This window comes from Eleutherodactylus coqui, chromosome 8, assembly GCF_035609145.1.
Source record: "Eleutherodactylus coqui strain aEleCoq1 chromosome 8, aEleCoq1.hap1, whole genome shotgun sequence".
Taxonomy (NCBI): Eukaryota; Metazoa; Chordata; class Amphibia; order Anura; family Eleutherodactylidae; genus Eleutherodactylus; species Eleutherodactylus coqui.
This window is the reverse complement of record NC_089844.1, coordinates 40,007,437-40,023,485: the sequence shown is the minus strand read 5'-3', so window position 1 is coordinate 40,023,485 and position 16,049 is coordinate 40,007,437. Positions and strand designations below refer to the sequence as shown.

At 45.3% G+C, this 16,049-nt stretch overlaps 1 protein-coding gene across 7 annotated transcripts in view; it reads right to left on the bottom strand.

Moving 5' to 3' along the window:
• Nucleotides 1-16,049, bottom strand: part of TNS1 (tensin 1) — a 498,102-nt gene that overhangs the window by 375,660 nt on the left and 106,393 nt on the right. Inside the window, exon 1 of one of the 7 annotated variants that reach the window (XM_066575545.1) lies at nt 13,058-13,301. The exons of the other annotated variants lie outside the window; for them this stretch is intronic. Coding sequence (XP_066431642.1) covers nt 13,058-13,138 — 81 coding nt within the window. The 5' untranslated portion in view covers nt 13,139-13,301. Of the gene's footprint in view, nt 1-13,057; nt 13,302-16,049 lie in introns of those variants that run through there. 7 annotated transcript variants of the gene reach the window in all.

The following is a 16,049-nucleotide window of genomic DNA, read 5'->3' as shown; positions in this document are numbered from 1 at the left end:
CACATCCAGCTGACATATAGGAGATAGCAGGAGAGTGAAGGTGCCATTGTGAAGGCGCCATTGTGAAGGCGCAGAAAGATGGGGACTGAATGCAAATGGAGCGCTGCTGGCACATCAAGCACAGAGTGTGGCACAAAGAATACATTTGTTATCCAGAGAAAGTCACTGAAAAGTTCTGCAGTGTTCTAATAAACTTTGTTTTGATTTCAAACCATTTTCAGATCTCTACTTACTGGCAGTGAAGGGGACCGCTTACAAACCTGATACTTCTTACAGCTGCGTTTGCTACATTTGTATCCAATCTAGACAATCCTCTGTGAGATAAACATCCTGGACTCCAGACTGACACATTTTATTTGTGGCGATACAATGTAACAAACTATCAGGACCAGAGAGAGATTTGTATTGCTGATGCTTTGACTTGCTTCTGTTTCGTTAGGTTTAAAGGAGATGTCCCGCGCCGAAACGGGTTTTTTTTTTTTTAAACCCCCCCCCCCGTTCGGCGCGAGACAACCCCGATGCAGGGGTTAAAAAAACCACCCGCACAGCGCTTACCTGAATCCCGGCGGTCCGGTGACTTCAATACTTACCGCTGAAGATGGCCGCCGGGATCCTCTATCTTCGTGGACCGCAGCTCTTCTGTGCGGTCCACTGCCGATTCCAGCCTCCTGATTGGCTGGAATCGGCACGTGACGGGGCGGAGCTACACGGAGCTACACGGAGCCCCATAGAGAACAGCAGAAGACCCGGACTGCGCAAGCGCGGCTAATTTGGCCATCGGAGGCCAAAAATTAGTCGGCACCATGGAGACCAGGACGCTAGCAACGGAGCAGGTAAGTAAAAAACTTTTTATAACTTCTGTATGGCTCATAATTAATGCACAATGTATATTACAAAGTGCATTATTATGGCCATACAGAAGTGTATAACCCCACTTGCTGCCTCGGGACATCTCCTTTAAGTGTTTTTAATAGAACAAATAGTGCAATCTGCAGAGCCATTTGTTTCAAAACCTAATGGAATGTAAGCAGACTGAGAGCATTCAGATTTTTCACAAGCATTGAAAGCAAAAGGGAAAAAAAATGTTTTTAATTCCGTTTTTCTGCTCCAAAAATGGAACAGAGAGGTGAAATTCTTCAAGAAAGTCCCATTGCAGGATTGAATGCACCCTGATCCCACTTTTTGTAGAAAATATGCCTGAAAGGTGTTTTCTGGGACTAAAATATTGATATCTTCAGGATAATTTATTAATATCATATTGTTGGGGGTTTGACTCCTTCAGATCTTTGAAGAAGTTGCAATTCCCTGAATGATCTCCAATTACAGCAACTGATGGAGAATTAAGCAAGCTGGAATTTAGAAGAACCGTATAGAATTGTACTCAAGGCGATAATGTTGGCCATTGACGTGTGGTCACAAGTCGGATATCAGGTAAAGGGAAAGGTAGGTCGAGATCAGTAGCAAGACCGTAGTAAAACTCACACAGCATCAGAAAAACACTTGGGGAAAGGTCCATAAAATCATTGGCCAACACCTCAGAATTTTCTCTGTAGGCCCTTTAAATTTACCAAATAACTTTGGACAGGCGCGTAACTATAGAGGATGCAGGGGATGCGGTTGCACCCGGGCCCAGAAGCCTTAGGGGGCCCATAAGGCGTCTCTTCTTCATATAGGGAACCCAGTACTATGAGTAAAGCATTATAGTTGGGGGCCCTGCTACAAGTTTTGCATCGGGGCCCGGGAGCTTCATGTTACGCCTCTGACCCCGGGTTTAATGACCCAGCAGGAAATCAGACCAGGAAAATGGGCAATGGTGGGTGAAGCATGTATAGGAAAGCAACCTATGCAAACAAGGCCTGATCAGCCTCAGAACACTACGCAGCCTTCACCATCTTACATCTGTTCGTACTTTAAAAACTTTTTCTGATTTGTGGAGCCAGACGGGCTGGAAGAAAACCAACCCCTCCAGAAAACAATAGTCACTAGGAGGAAGAGATGCCACAGCTGGAGGTGGCGTGGTCGGCGCAGAGACTCCTCATGCACAATGATGGTGATCATGCGGGACTTTAGTCTAGAGATACAAAGTGCCCCAGGACGGATTTGTGGTGACCTTTTACCTTTCAGCCAGACCACAAGGAAACCCTTGAGGACATTACAGGGAGAGCATAAAGAGAAGGTCAAGCAGTAGAGAGCCACCCTGACCCCAACAACTTGACTCCTAAGAGAACAATAAAGGAGGCTGTAGGCGTCTGAGGAGAAAGTCCAATAATTGTGTCCTTTAGAGTCATTACATCTTAAACACAACCCTGAGTGCGGCTGCTGAGGAGGGAGGAAACTTCATCTTAAGAAAACGTGCAAAACAATTGCCAAGTCATCTCCTCCGAGCTGGAGAACGACCAAGACATACATGCAAATGATTACAAACACTCGGAGCATGATTCTATTTTTTGACCCCGGATCAAAAGGAATTAGAGGAACAATTCCACATTTTTTCAATCCCCCCCAAGGAAAAGAAAAGTAGTTTTATAAAACTTTTTACATGCTTTTATGTTCTTTAAAATTTGACCCAGGAGTTAGCATAAGGCACTGGCGTATGTATAGGGGGTGCAGAGGGTGCGGTCGCACTTAGGCCCAGGAGCCCTAGGGGGCCCATAAAGTCTCTCTTCCCCATATTGCAAACCAGTACTATCAATGAAGCTATATAGTTGGGGGCCCAGTTCCAGATTTTACACTGGGCCCAAGAGCTTCAAGTTACGCCTCTGCCATAAGGCTAAGTTCACACAGCGGATTCCATTGTGGAATTTTCCTCACGTAATGCACCCGTAAAATCACGGCAGAAATCCTTGGCTACTATGCCATGGCTTTTGCCATAGATTCTCATGCGGATTTAGCCCTGTCAATGTGCAAAATTCACGTATGGAATTCTGATGTATTTTCGTGCATTTTGCGGTCAAGGAATGACATGCTATTTCTTTACACAGATCCACATGGAATTGCTTCAGAATTCCGCATACAAAATTTGACGACTGACAGGGCTAAATGTGCACTCACATCCATGGCAAAAGCCACATCAGAAATGGGCGACATATCTGTGATTTTACAGGCACTCTTGCATTGCTCAAAAATCACGCAATTCTCTCGCAAAGAGTGAAGATAGCCCATTGTGCGAGATTTATGCGTTGCGAGACGTAAAAATCTCTCAAAATATGAACCCCATTCTTTAGAATTAGTTCAGTCACCTGAGCAATGTTTCACTGCATGGCACCATGATGTTCTACTGGCTGCATGATGTCGCATAGCAGCGCCATTGTTTTCAATGCGGCTGGTGGCAGCAGCACTGGCCCTATTGAAAGCGATGGGAGAACTCTGTGATCCTCTGCTGTGGCGTGGACAATCACGGTGAGGGATTCCCTTCATCAACGCAGTGATGCGAGGCTGTTTTCACTCGACTGGGCTAAACCCCCATGGGGATCTGCTTCGAAAAACATGGCAGAAAGTGCCGTGATTCCTAGAGACGAAATTCCAATAGAACTAATGCAGCATTTACACAAAGTGCCAACATAACACTTATCAATTACTGCAAGAGAACAATTGCCCATGTAAATACACCCGCTACAAATAATGGGTTGGATTGTGGTGTGAGTTTTGTGCATCTCGCAACGCGCAAACCTTGCAAATTGCACAATTTTCTTTCTTGCATGAATGCACCGTTGGTCCGATTCACACGTGGCAAAAATGGCTTTGTGAATTCTGCAACAGAATCCCCACAGTAATTAGGCTGTAGATTCACAGTGGCCAAATCTGCACCATGTAAGTACGGATTTAGCCACATTTTGGATCGTGGATCTGCTTCGAGATTTAACTCTTTTATTTCAAGGGTTGAAATCTGCAGCATAAAGAAACATGGATTTCTGATGGAAAATTTACGAACCTTGTGAAAGAAATCTCTGAAACCTGCTTCACGTGACTTTCACGTGGCCAAGAAAACCGTGCAAGATTTGTGCATGAACCTCATTCTTTTGAATGCGGCCATACACATGAGCGATTTTTTTCCTGCATCACATCGCCCATTGTTTTCAATGGGGCCGGCAAAGCATCGCACGGCATGCAAGGCGCACATGAGTACAATGCGATGTTTCGCATTGAAAAGCCGTGGTGGAGGATCGCTACTGCCCTGAAGTGATGCAAAGTGGTTTTTAAACAGAAAAATGCCTCACATTCACGGGGAAATCGCACGTTGGCAAACGTGGTATCGGGCAGAGCTTCACAGCGTCCATGTGAAATTAGCCTTAGGTCGGCTTCACACGGCCGTGACGGGCTCTGCTGCAGAATTCTGCAGCGGAGCCCGTCACGGGGCCCCCCCAGAGACCCCAACACTTACCTCCGGATCCGGCGTCCTACGTCCTGCATGACGCTTCGGCGCGCATGCGCAATAGAGCGTGTGATGCGCTGGCCGCGTCATGTGACGCTGTGGGCGGTAGGCGGGGAAGTGGTTTCACGCTATCTTGTGCTACAGCTGAAGATAGTGTGACGGGCGGCTTCCATTGACTGCAATGGAAGCCGTCCGCATGTACACCCGCAACAAACAGAGCATGCCGCGGGTGAGGACGAGTGATTTTATGGTGCGGAATTACGCCGTGGAATTCCACAGCATGAGCATTGAGCTATTAGGTTCAATAGAACCTAATAGCTGCGGGCAACGCAGCGGATTTCCGCCGCGTATTACACGGCGGAAATCCCTCCGTGGGAAGGAGCCCTTAAAGATACAGAATTTCCGCTGCGTAAATTCCCCAGCATGCAATGTTTCCCATTGAAAAGCTACTTTCCTGAACTGATGGGAGGCGTTTCTGACACTGTTAACAATGCCTCGCATCCGCAGGGAGATCGCACATTGGCGAGCACGATATCGGGCAGTCTGTAGGTAGCCTTACAAATACAACTGGAGCTCTGAGCTGATCCATTCCTATCGGCGCAGTATTATGGATCCGTATGCTGCGGTTGTTCCGCTCGTGTCCGTGCGCCCTAACATGCCATACAGTATGCCTGCAGGATGCCAAGGGTTGTGACCGTTGTCACATAACACAAGGCTCTCCCAGTGAACGCCACAGGAAATAAAAGCTGCGGAGTTAAATATAGCTGCAGATTACAGAGAGCAATAGGCCTCCATATTTAAACGTACACCAGCAGCTTCCAGCATGGAGGCACAATGCCTGCAGGAGGAGCTGCCCAGTGGGGGCGGTACAACGGCGCTGAATGTTATTTTGTATTGTAACCCAGTCAATGTTTACAGTAAAAGAAGCAAACCAGGGAGGAAAGGGTTAACGAGAAGCGCTAAAAATGGCCGAAGCCGCCCGTTCTATTCCTGGACTGCGGGCTTTACTAAGTTTAGCAACACGAGACGCGGCCGAAGACACGCAGAAGGCACTACTTACAGGCGCAGCTATGTTTAACTGGACTTATAGAAAAGTCTTATATATAAAACGCAAAACCTGTTTGTCCGTTTGTGTCGGATATAAATCCGCAGTTCTGTCCGATTTGAGTGACATTTTGCATGAGCGTTCTCAGCACCCGGCGGCGAATACTGGGGGAATTAAAAATCGAAAACTCACCGACTTCCCTGTAATTTTTGTTGCCAATAGCAACCAATCACAGCTCAGCTTTCATTTGCTATACTGTAGAGGTAAAATGAAAGCTGCGCTGTGATTGGTTGCTACGGGGACCACAGATTTTCTTTTGGACAGTTTCCATAACAGTGTGGCGCTCGGCTCATTTTTGTGGCCCCCTTTGTATATTCCAGGACTGCTAGTCATGAAAGCACTGAACAATGCACTGGTATATCACCTAGTATATATATACAGAACACTTGTAGTGTTAGACCACCATATCTGCTCTTTCATTGGCCAGAACTGCTCATGTGATCAACACCGGCCTATCAGTGAGTGGTGCACAGTTTGTACCAGAAAATTGCTACGGCTATCATGGACGGCCCAAAACGGATCCCAGAACTGGCAGATCAGAAGGAGAACAACTGTAGGTCATATACCCTCCCCATTCTGTCTCAGGATAGAATTTTGTCCCTAAACCTGAGGGTGGCTTTAAGCCATTGAAAAGCTATTGAAAGGGCAAATAAACTGTGGCATGTAAAGGTATTGCGATGAATTAGGGCATCGACATCAGACACAAGCTGACCCATTCTAATGGAAGTGAATATCCGTGTGACGTCCGTACTCATTGCTGGCTTCCATGTTTTATGTGGATGCGGCATCCAGTTTTCTTCTCGCTGAACTGAAGGAGGACCTTTTTTTTTTTTTTTTTTTTACAGAATTGCTAAATGATCGTTGAAATCTGAAATAAACGTGGATGCTGTAAGCGCTCGCTCCAGTTTTTGCACATTCATTGACGTCACATAAGGCGTGCATAGTCTATGTACAGCCCCATGAACTATAACCGGTCCCTGCGCTGTCCAGGTACAAAGCCAGACCGCACACAGTGTGAATAAGCCCAAGGCGGCTGCACCTCTGCTACAGCTGAGGGTAGAATTGTATCCGCTGTATATAAACAAGCATTTGGGGTTTTTAGGGTCCTGGAAAGTTTTTGGTGCAATTTTCAAGCACTTTTGCAATTTTCAGATGCGACTTGGATTGGCTTTTTATGGAAATAAAAGAAGCTGTATGAATGGACGGGATCTGCACTACTTGGTTCTTTTTGTTTTACGGTCCTCATGGTTAAATGCGGGTCATACTGTGAGTGAAATCCACTTTTTTATGTACACTTTGACATAAATCGGTGACTTTTGGCAAAAAAAAAATATATCACACAAAAATAGTCTATGCTTGGCTTTTTATACGCGGACTATTCACCTGATTTTAAAAAAATGCACCTGTAAATATGCCTCCAGCAACCAATCAGAGCAGAGCTTTAATTTTTCCAAAGCCATTTAAGATTTAAAAGCTGATCTCTGATTGGTTGCTGGGAGCAACAAGGACGGCCGTGCTGCTAGGCAGTTTTGAGGAATGAGGCCCATTCTGTTCTATTTCTGTGTCATTTCAAAACAGATTTTTTAGTCTAAAAATTGCACATAAATGGGCAATTTTTGTGAATATACCCTTTTGCTTTCAAGTGCAGGGCGCTTTGCCTCAATTTACTTTAGTTTTGGGCCGCAGCATCAACACCGACTTTCAGCACCCCCAATCATTGATGAGGTGCGCTAAACGACGAAAAATAGAACAGACTCCAGTGGAAAACGCCTGTCTGAGAGGCTCCATTGACAACAATGGGAGCGTTATACAGCGGCGCTGAAAATGACGCGGTAATCGTGGAAAAAGCGCCTTTGTGAAGGAGGCCTTAGGCTACAGTCGCATTAATCATGGAGGTTCAGTTCGGAGCTTCTGTCGCTGATTTCCAGAAAAATCTTGGACAAAATAACGCAGCATGTTACGCTATTTCATCTAAGAAAACGCCAGACCGCCGTACGAAAACCAAAAACCATTCTCTGACAGGCGGTAACACCGGTGCTACTCTAGTCCTGTTCGCAGCTGATGTGCTTGTTACAATGTCTTTTTCAGCATTTGATGCTTTGATCTCCTGTCTTGTCACAATAGAGATGAAGAACAATATAAGAACGCAAGAAGTGAGATTATTAACAAGACTCTCTGCTTCTCTATAGCCTGAAGCGTCAGAAAGTCACTGACTCAGCGAGGACTCGGGAGCCGCCGGCGAGAACACCCAGGAGATGCAGACGCCACCGGAGGAGCCTCACGTCGGCTCCATAGACAGCTTGGTTTTCTGCTGTGTTCACAATGGGACAGATTTATGAAAAATGCCTAAAAGAAAAAAAGTGTTCTTGTTGTCACTAGCAACCAATCACAGAGCAGATTTCATTTTTCATGCTGCTGAGGTAAAATGAAAGCTGCACTGTGATTGGCTGCTATGGGCACCAAAAACAGATTTTCTTTTAGACAGCTTTCATAAGACTGTGGTGCTACTTTAAGCGAATTGGGCAGTTAAGGCTATGAGGCCCATCAACTAAACCTCCTAGTAGTTGGCATACTGAGTCGCAGACACATCAACTCACCCAGATTTACCGGGAGTCACCCTGTTTTTAGCTTCCCTTAGCCAGTCACCCTACGACATATAGTTTACACCGCAGTGCTGGAGAAGGAGGACAAAATTAGGGTACACGAAAAAAACCCCTAAATTAGCCATTATCTATTGCGTTACCAAAATAGTGTTCTGCACTCGTAGGGCGCTTTCAAACACAACGGAATTGGCCGCAACACGTAGCAGAATTTGCTGCTGTGGAAATCTGCACCATCAGCCCAGGTCTAAATGTGGATTTTGATGCAGAATTGCTGTCGGACAGAGAGGCCTTTCTACATGCGAGTGTGATGGGGTTCTTTTTTATTTGCTGCCATAGGGAAAAAATGGCGATTTTGAAACAGTATCGCCCAAAAAAAAGGACACGCAATTGCTCATGAAATGTGTTATTTTCAAGCACAATATCTGACCATATCAGAATCGGCTGACCATGCTCTAAATGTATGGCAGAAACTGCAGACTACTCCATGTGCACTCTTGACACACAGCTGTAATGTTGTACACACCCTGCTCTACCAAAAGGTAATTAGACAACCAAAAGTAGTACATATTCTTATATGTTAATCCTTCGTGGGGCTCCTTTGGCTGCAATGGCATCCGATATTCCCCATGGCATATTTTCTACTAATATTTGATACATTTCAGCAGATATTTCCCTCCAATCATCCTGCAAATGTCTGGGGAGTTCTCGTTTAATATTTCCTGACCATTCCCAGAGTATTGTCACATTGTCGGCAGCACATTATTGTCTAGAATGTCAGGGTCACCTCCGTGTTCGTGGTTCTTGTCTCTACAACCAACGGACTAAGACCATGCCACATAAACTATCCCCAGAACATAACGGAACCTCTGCCGTACTTGACTGTTGGCACAACACACTCAGGGTGCGGGCAGACGAGCGTAGGCGTATTTACGTTCGCACGAGCGCAACGTATAATCGCCCAAGCGATCGTTTTTCACCGATCACGACCAGAGCTAGAAAGCGTATTTTCGTTTGTTCCTACTTTGCAAACGGTCTTTTCGGCGATCGAATATGCGTTGGCGCGTATTTCGGTCGCATATGTTTCGTTTTTTTTCGAATTGCCGTTTTTACGCGCCGTAAAATCGCCCATGTGAACGAATACATTCGAAACCATTGCCTCAGATGGTCACGTATATACGTTTGGTCGAAAAAACGCGCCGTTTATGCGCTCATCTGCCCGCACCCTCAGGCAGAAGGCATTCCCCACCCAGGTATGTCCCTCTGATGTGAAGATGGAGTAGCGTGATTCGTCACTCCACAGAACGCCTTCCATTGCTCGACTGTCCAATGACGACGCTCCATTGCAGATGGGCCAATGCATTGCTATTTGTGATTCACGGCTTGTAGATATAACCTGTATATTGTATAGTGTGGAGTTCCCATCACAAACTATGGCTGACACCTCCAAGGTCTGCAGCTTATGTAGCATGGTTTATTACATGTGACATGCTAATAAGACACAATCCATTCTGCTGATACAGGGGTCCAAATACTTTTGGTAGGATACACTACAATACGCTCCATCTGCACTAGTAGGCCATAAGTTTACAAAATGCACTCAATCAACATCATTGGTTTCTAGCTCTACATATACAAGGCAAACACTACAGAACACATCATCCACAGGAGTGCTCTGCAGCAGTAAAGTCACAGATGTGCAAGAGAGACATCACTGCTGCTCCGCGGTTATAAAGCTCTAGACACTGCAGAATACTCCATCTGCACAGTAAAGAAAACAACCAGAAGAGTTCTAGAGTCATACATGTTTCTTGCATTTTTCACCATAACATGACCAGTAGAGGGCGCTCTGCAAGTGGAAGGTTGATCTCTGAATTGGAGACTGTAGCCAGTGTGTGGTTTTCATTCAGCCTTAAACCACTTACCACACCCTACACCTGGATCTGCATCGTTATAACCCTCCTTCATTATCTTTACTGCCTTATTATGGCCATAAGGTTTATAATCCCCTCGTGTCCTGAGCGCAGCTGGGCGGCTTAATATGCCACGTGGTGCTCAACAAAATTGTGGGTCTTGAGTCACATGATGCAACATCGCTGCTATTCATTCCACCAGTGTGGTTGCAGTTTTATCTAGCCACCTCTGGACCATGATGTGGAAGCCTCATCAACTGTGGGTAATGTTTCTCCTTGTGGAGAGCACCATGAGGGTGTGGTGATTCTTATAGGCTATGCAATGCTTCCTGGGAAAAAGATATGTAAATGAGAGATGGAATAATGTTCCAATAGGTGGCTTTGTGGTATAAGAGGGCTTCGGCTCCGTTTTGCTAGTCGGGAAATGTTTATATGGTAGACTGTCCTGTATTATGGGCTACTGGCCCTTTAAGGGCACGGCTAGGTGCAAAGAGGGGATGCCCATAACCAAGAAAGTATCACAAAAGGAGGAGTCTGGTTGTAAAAGGGAGAATTCACGGACTATGCCCATGAGAAAGTAGTGAAGACGGAGAATGTAGTACGGGCAGTAGCGGTGCTAGGGTGGCGCCTTCACCAGGGTTACAGGAAGAGAAAGCTGACATCCCGCCAGCTCAGCTACAATAAGGAACAGGGGCTACACGGAGGAAGCTGGGCAACATGGCTACTGGTTGCGCACTCCTTCACTCCTTACAACGCTAATTATTATCACTTCTTATGTTCTATAAAGTTGGTTTCTTTTGGAGCATCTCGGAAAGGAGTCATGTGGTCCCAACCGATGTGCCACCTAACTTCACCCCTACATGTCCCCTACATTGGAAGAGCCTGATACCGGATGTTCCCCCCACGAGCAGCCTTGGCTGTACCCTGCCATGCAGACTGTTGTCCCCACTACCTGGCCGGCAGATACCCACAACCTCCAACAATGGAGATATTATTCCATTTTCCATTTGCGCAATTGTGTGACCAAATGCACTGCCATGGGAGACGCTACAGACACTCTGCTCCCCATCTATAGTAATGGGGTAACTATAGGGGAGCAGAGGATGCTTTCTATACCAGGCTGTAATATCTGAAGAACACAATGAGGCAGAAGGTGTAAGTTGTGTCTTTTTCTGCTGCAAATCAGTTTAGACAAATTTGCTATTGATTTACACCAAAAAGTACAGATGTTACTCCTCTCCCTCCACTTTTCAAAAGTGTCTAGAAAAGGGGCAGGGTTTGAGTGGAGTGAGCTTTTTAGAAACATTTATGACATGTGACTATTTAAAAAGTTGCAAAATTTGTCCCAGTTGACCCCAATAGCTGGGTGGCATACAGAGTGACTCCACATCTCTGGACTTATGTATAGATGGGTCAAATGTATCAACATCCCGCGACCGTTAATAAATTTGTTGCATCTTTAAACTGGAAAAGGAAAAAAAAAACTGCCAGAAAACTGGTGTCAAAAATTCCCCCAATGAAAAATACCACTCAAATTTACCGCCACCATAACAATGTGATATAAGAGCTATGATTGGGGGAGGGAGAATGGTATAGAGTTTACATCACAATAAGGGTTTATTCATAAGTGCTCGATCGCCCATCTCTGTAACTTCCAGGGCCTAAATTAGGAAAGCCAATTGGTCACCCCTCCATGGAGGATAGAGAACAGGGAACCCTCATTCCTGAGATAGGTGTGCAGGGGCTAGAAATTGAGCCCCCACCTGCCAGGCAATTATGGCATATTATCTCCATAATTGTCTACAGTGGGAATCCTAAAATCTGTAATCAGCAACAAATTCTGAAAGCATTAACAGGGTGTGAATAAATATGCAACGAGAAAACAAACTGACACTTTTTGGAACAAGATAATCAATGCAATACTACGAAACTATTAATAATCACTTAAAAAATAGCATCTCATGAACAATGTGGGAAAGAGGGGATTGGGTTAAAAGTAGGAGTTGTTACCCTCACAAAGGAGATATAGAACACTCCATAGTCTAAACTAAAGTAATGCAGGCTCAGTCTGGTACTGAAACAGTTACACCGAAGCATCAGTGACATGAAGTATCTGAATAGTCCAACTTAGCCCCAAATTTTGATCTCCTGTGACAAAAAATGGTGGAGGATACGGGCAATAGTATCTATAGTAATAACCTCCAACCTGAGGATCTCTATCCGCAACTCCCAGTAGATGGGAGTTATAGTTTCACAACAGCTGAAGAGCCACAGGTTGGACACCAAGGGTCTATACGCTTACCAGCAGCCCCCAGCTGCCATTCAACAGACTATAATGCAGAAGTGCACATATCATTATATTACGTTCCATGCAGATGCTGCAACTGGATCGAATCAGAGGTAGAAAAAGTTCTCGATTGGAATCCCAAGTGGACTGCCACAAACCTACTTTGGGGCTGGGGCAATTTCATCCTGCAACTTGGGGTTCCCATAACAATTCCAGATCACTTTTTGAGGGTACAACATCTAGGAACTGCAGAACAATAGCTGCAACTCGAGGGTCTATAAAACGTGATTCATAAAGCTATGCAATAGCCAATCAATAGCAAAGCATAGTCAGCTATGGCTTGGGGTTCAACAGCAACGTCACACTGGGTTTAGGGGGTCACAGAGCAGCTTTGGCATTGCAGGAAAATGGCTAAATGGCACTTGGGGGTCCCAGAACATTTGTAAATCAAGACTTGGGAGTAAAAGTTTCCCTAGGAAATGCCACGGTGACTTTTCTGGGGTCCCAAATCTTAGTGGGTGATGCAGAACAATGGTGCACTGACACTGGAGGGTCCCCCTACTATAGCATATCAGATTTTTCGGGATTTAGAAATTATAGAACAGCAGCCCCCAACACTTGAGGGTCCAACCACAGAGTTGCTATTCTGCACAGTTAAGATAAAGCAGAAGGTTTACTTGCAGTCCTATATAAAACACATGTGTATAGACAAACTCAGCTCTGCTACATCTGTATGTATTACATCTATGCTGGAAAAGAAAAAGAACTGAATCTACGTACCCAAAGCATACAGGACAGACACAGCCAGGTCATTCTGGGGTCCGACCGTGGACGGGGCACACACAGGGACGCGGAGGGCATACTTGCGAAACCAATGCAGAATCCTTAAACCAAGGTGGAACTGACACTAATCCATCTGACCCAGGCGCCTAATTCCATAGTGGCCAGGTAATGTAGCGGGGTTAACTCATTCAACACCGCCACCTCACAGACTGTAGTTCCCGGTTTTCCTGGATCCGTCTCTCCCTCCTTTTCTCTCTACCTCCACATCACACTATGAAGTCCCTGCCTCTTTCTTTCTGTCTCTCCAAGTTTTTCCTCATCCTCACATACATCAGCCCTCACACCTCCTGAAGAGAGGGCGGTGCAGACACTAAATCCTCCCCCTCTTCTCCTCATCTGCAGCCTGCCAGCCACAAGCAACTTTTTAGGGGAGAGAATAAAAAAAAATGTAATTCTTTGGTATTTCCTCTACACCTCACCCCCCCTCATCACCCCACCCCCACTTACACACCTCCTCACCCTCCTAAGGAAAAAGAAGGGGCTTTATTTGACTTCATGTGACTGCAGACTGCAGGGCTTCCACTCAGGGGGGTGATACCTTGTGGGACCCTCAACCCCAGGAGGATGCAAAGTCTGATGCAGGAAGCGGAGGAGAAAATCACGATATAATACTACATGATCGTCCAGTGTTATGTCACTTAGAATAAAGTTCTGCAACTTTCTAAAATAGTTTGTGCTTCATTTCCTCACCATTTTCAAACTCTCTGCTTGCTTTGAGTGAATGGAAACAGTCTTGTCTATACTTGCAGGCTGAAAACCTGTGCTGACCAAGTCCTGCTCATTAAATCTGAAGCCGCTGCTCTGACCCATGTGTAGTGGCCGATGTTCGCAACTCTCATTGAGGGTCTATTGACATGGGCGAGAAAAACGTGTAAGTTCTGTGCGATAAACAGAACTCGCGCATTGGAATAAGCCATTGTTTACAAAGGGTTAATTTACACGAACGTTTTTTTTATTTCGCGGCAACGGAGCAAGACGGAAAAACTGAAACAGGTCCTATTTTCGTGTGATTGGATTGGTCACTTGCGAGGTGACCGTGCGTTGTGCAATGCTGCTTGCGCCCGAGAATCTAGGGTGCAACTTGCCATCGGCTGTGTAAATACGATTTGAGAAAGTTACAAGGACCGGCCACTACACAGGGGTCGGAGCAACGGCTTCCCCTCTGATCCCTTTGTATTATGGCGCTGACAGCAGGCGCCTGATCAGCTGATCAGCCAGAATCAACAGTATTTTGCCTGGAAAACCTCTTTTTGCCTAGACTGTATACAAATGAGTTTTCAGCCTCTCACTATGTATAAGTATTCCATTCATTGACAGCAAGCAGAGACCTTGATACCATACAACTGAAGACTATGTACATGACGTTTACTGAATGAATAATGAGACTTCCAAAACTTTCTGATATATTTTGTTTCGATTATTCACTATTCCTCACCATTTTAGGAGCTCTGCTTGCTCCGAGTGAATGGAAACAGTCCTGTCTATACACAGAAGCTTAAAAAAACTGCCCTGTCCGAGTCCTGCTCACTAAAATTGTCTAGAATGGATACAAACATATCCAAGTTGTGATTGAGTTTTCAGTTTCTCTGTGAATACAATAAACATTTCCATTCAGTGACAGCAAGCAGAGACCTTAACACCACACAGTTGCTTTCATGTTTACAATTATGCATATGCAGTTTACTCAATGATTAGTTCAGAGTTTCTCGAATATACTGTACTTTGTTTCAATTGTTCACTAAGCATCGTCATTTTCATGACCTCTGCTTACTTTCAGTGCATAGCTATCAATCTGAAGTCCGCGACAGGATAGACATTTGCGCTGCAGAAGATTGTCCACACTAGACACATTGTAGCAACCGCAGGTCTGTACAGGTATTCAACCTTACAATGTAAAAAATTGATGTCACCATTCAGAAACAGCAAGCAGTTGTTTTGCAGTGGTGGGAAATTAGAACACAAAGTATATTAGAAAGTTAATGTACTTTTTATTATGCAGCAATTATGCTTTATCTAAGTCATTTTAAAAAGTTCTATGCACGCCCCTGTTGAGATCTATAATAACAGTTTACAGGGATGTCCTGAGCTCCCCCTAGTGGTGGCTGCAAGCAGGCAGAAAATTATCATGTAACTGTATCTGTGCAGGAGATTTGGAGCTCTGTATCAGAAAAATGAGCTCTGGGCACTAAGGCTAACTTCATAAGGGTGAGTGCGATATCGGGCTATGATCCACGGCCCAATATCGCACTTGCCAACATGCGATTTTGCCGAGGATTTGAGGCCTTTTCTGTAACAAAACCGCCTCACATGACTTCTGGGAAGTAGTGATCCTCTGCCGCGGCTGTCAGCGGAGTTTCTCCCATTGCATTGTATCGCGTACATCTAGCACTTGGTGCAATGCTGCTGCGCTGCAATACAAGAGCACGCAGCAAGATAGAACATGCGCGATTCATTTCCGTGTCGCATCGTGGTGTCATGCAGGAAAACATCCCTCATGTCCTATTTTTGGCATTTTAGTGTGAATTTCACGCACAGAATCACCCATTGAAATGAATGGGGTGCATAAAAAACGCAGTAAATTCGTAATTGCACGAGTAATACTGCATTTCTTATGCAGGTTACTATCCCACCGCAAGAGGGAAAAAAAGTTGTGACATCATCAGCTCGCTTGCCTGCGCTGTTACTGCGAATAAAAATATGCAGGGAAATGCGCACAAAATGCAGCTCCGCAGACAGTAAAATGCTGCGTGAAAAAATGCAGCTTTTTTACATACCCTCGTGTGAGAGTGGCCTAAGGTGATAACACGGGGAAATCCACTATGATGTCATCAGCGTCACATCATGACCCGCATTACCCGCTGTCTTTATGTTCGTTGACATCTACAACTCCGGTTCATCAACCGTCCCCGGAGAGTTCATCGATTCGTCA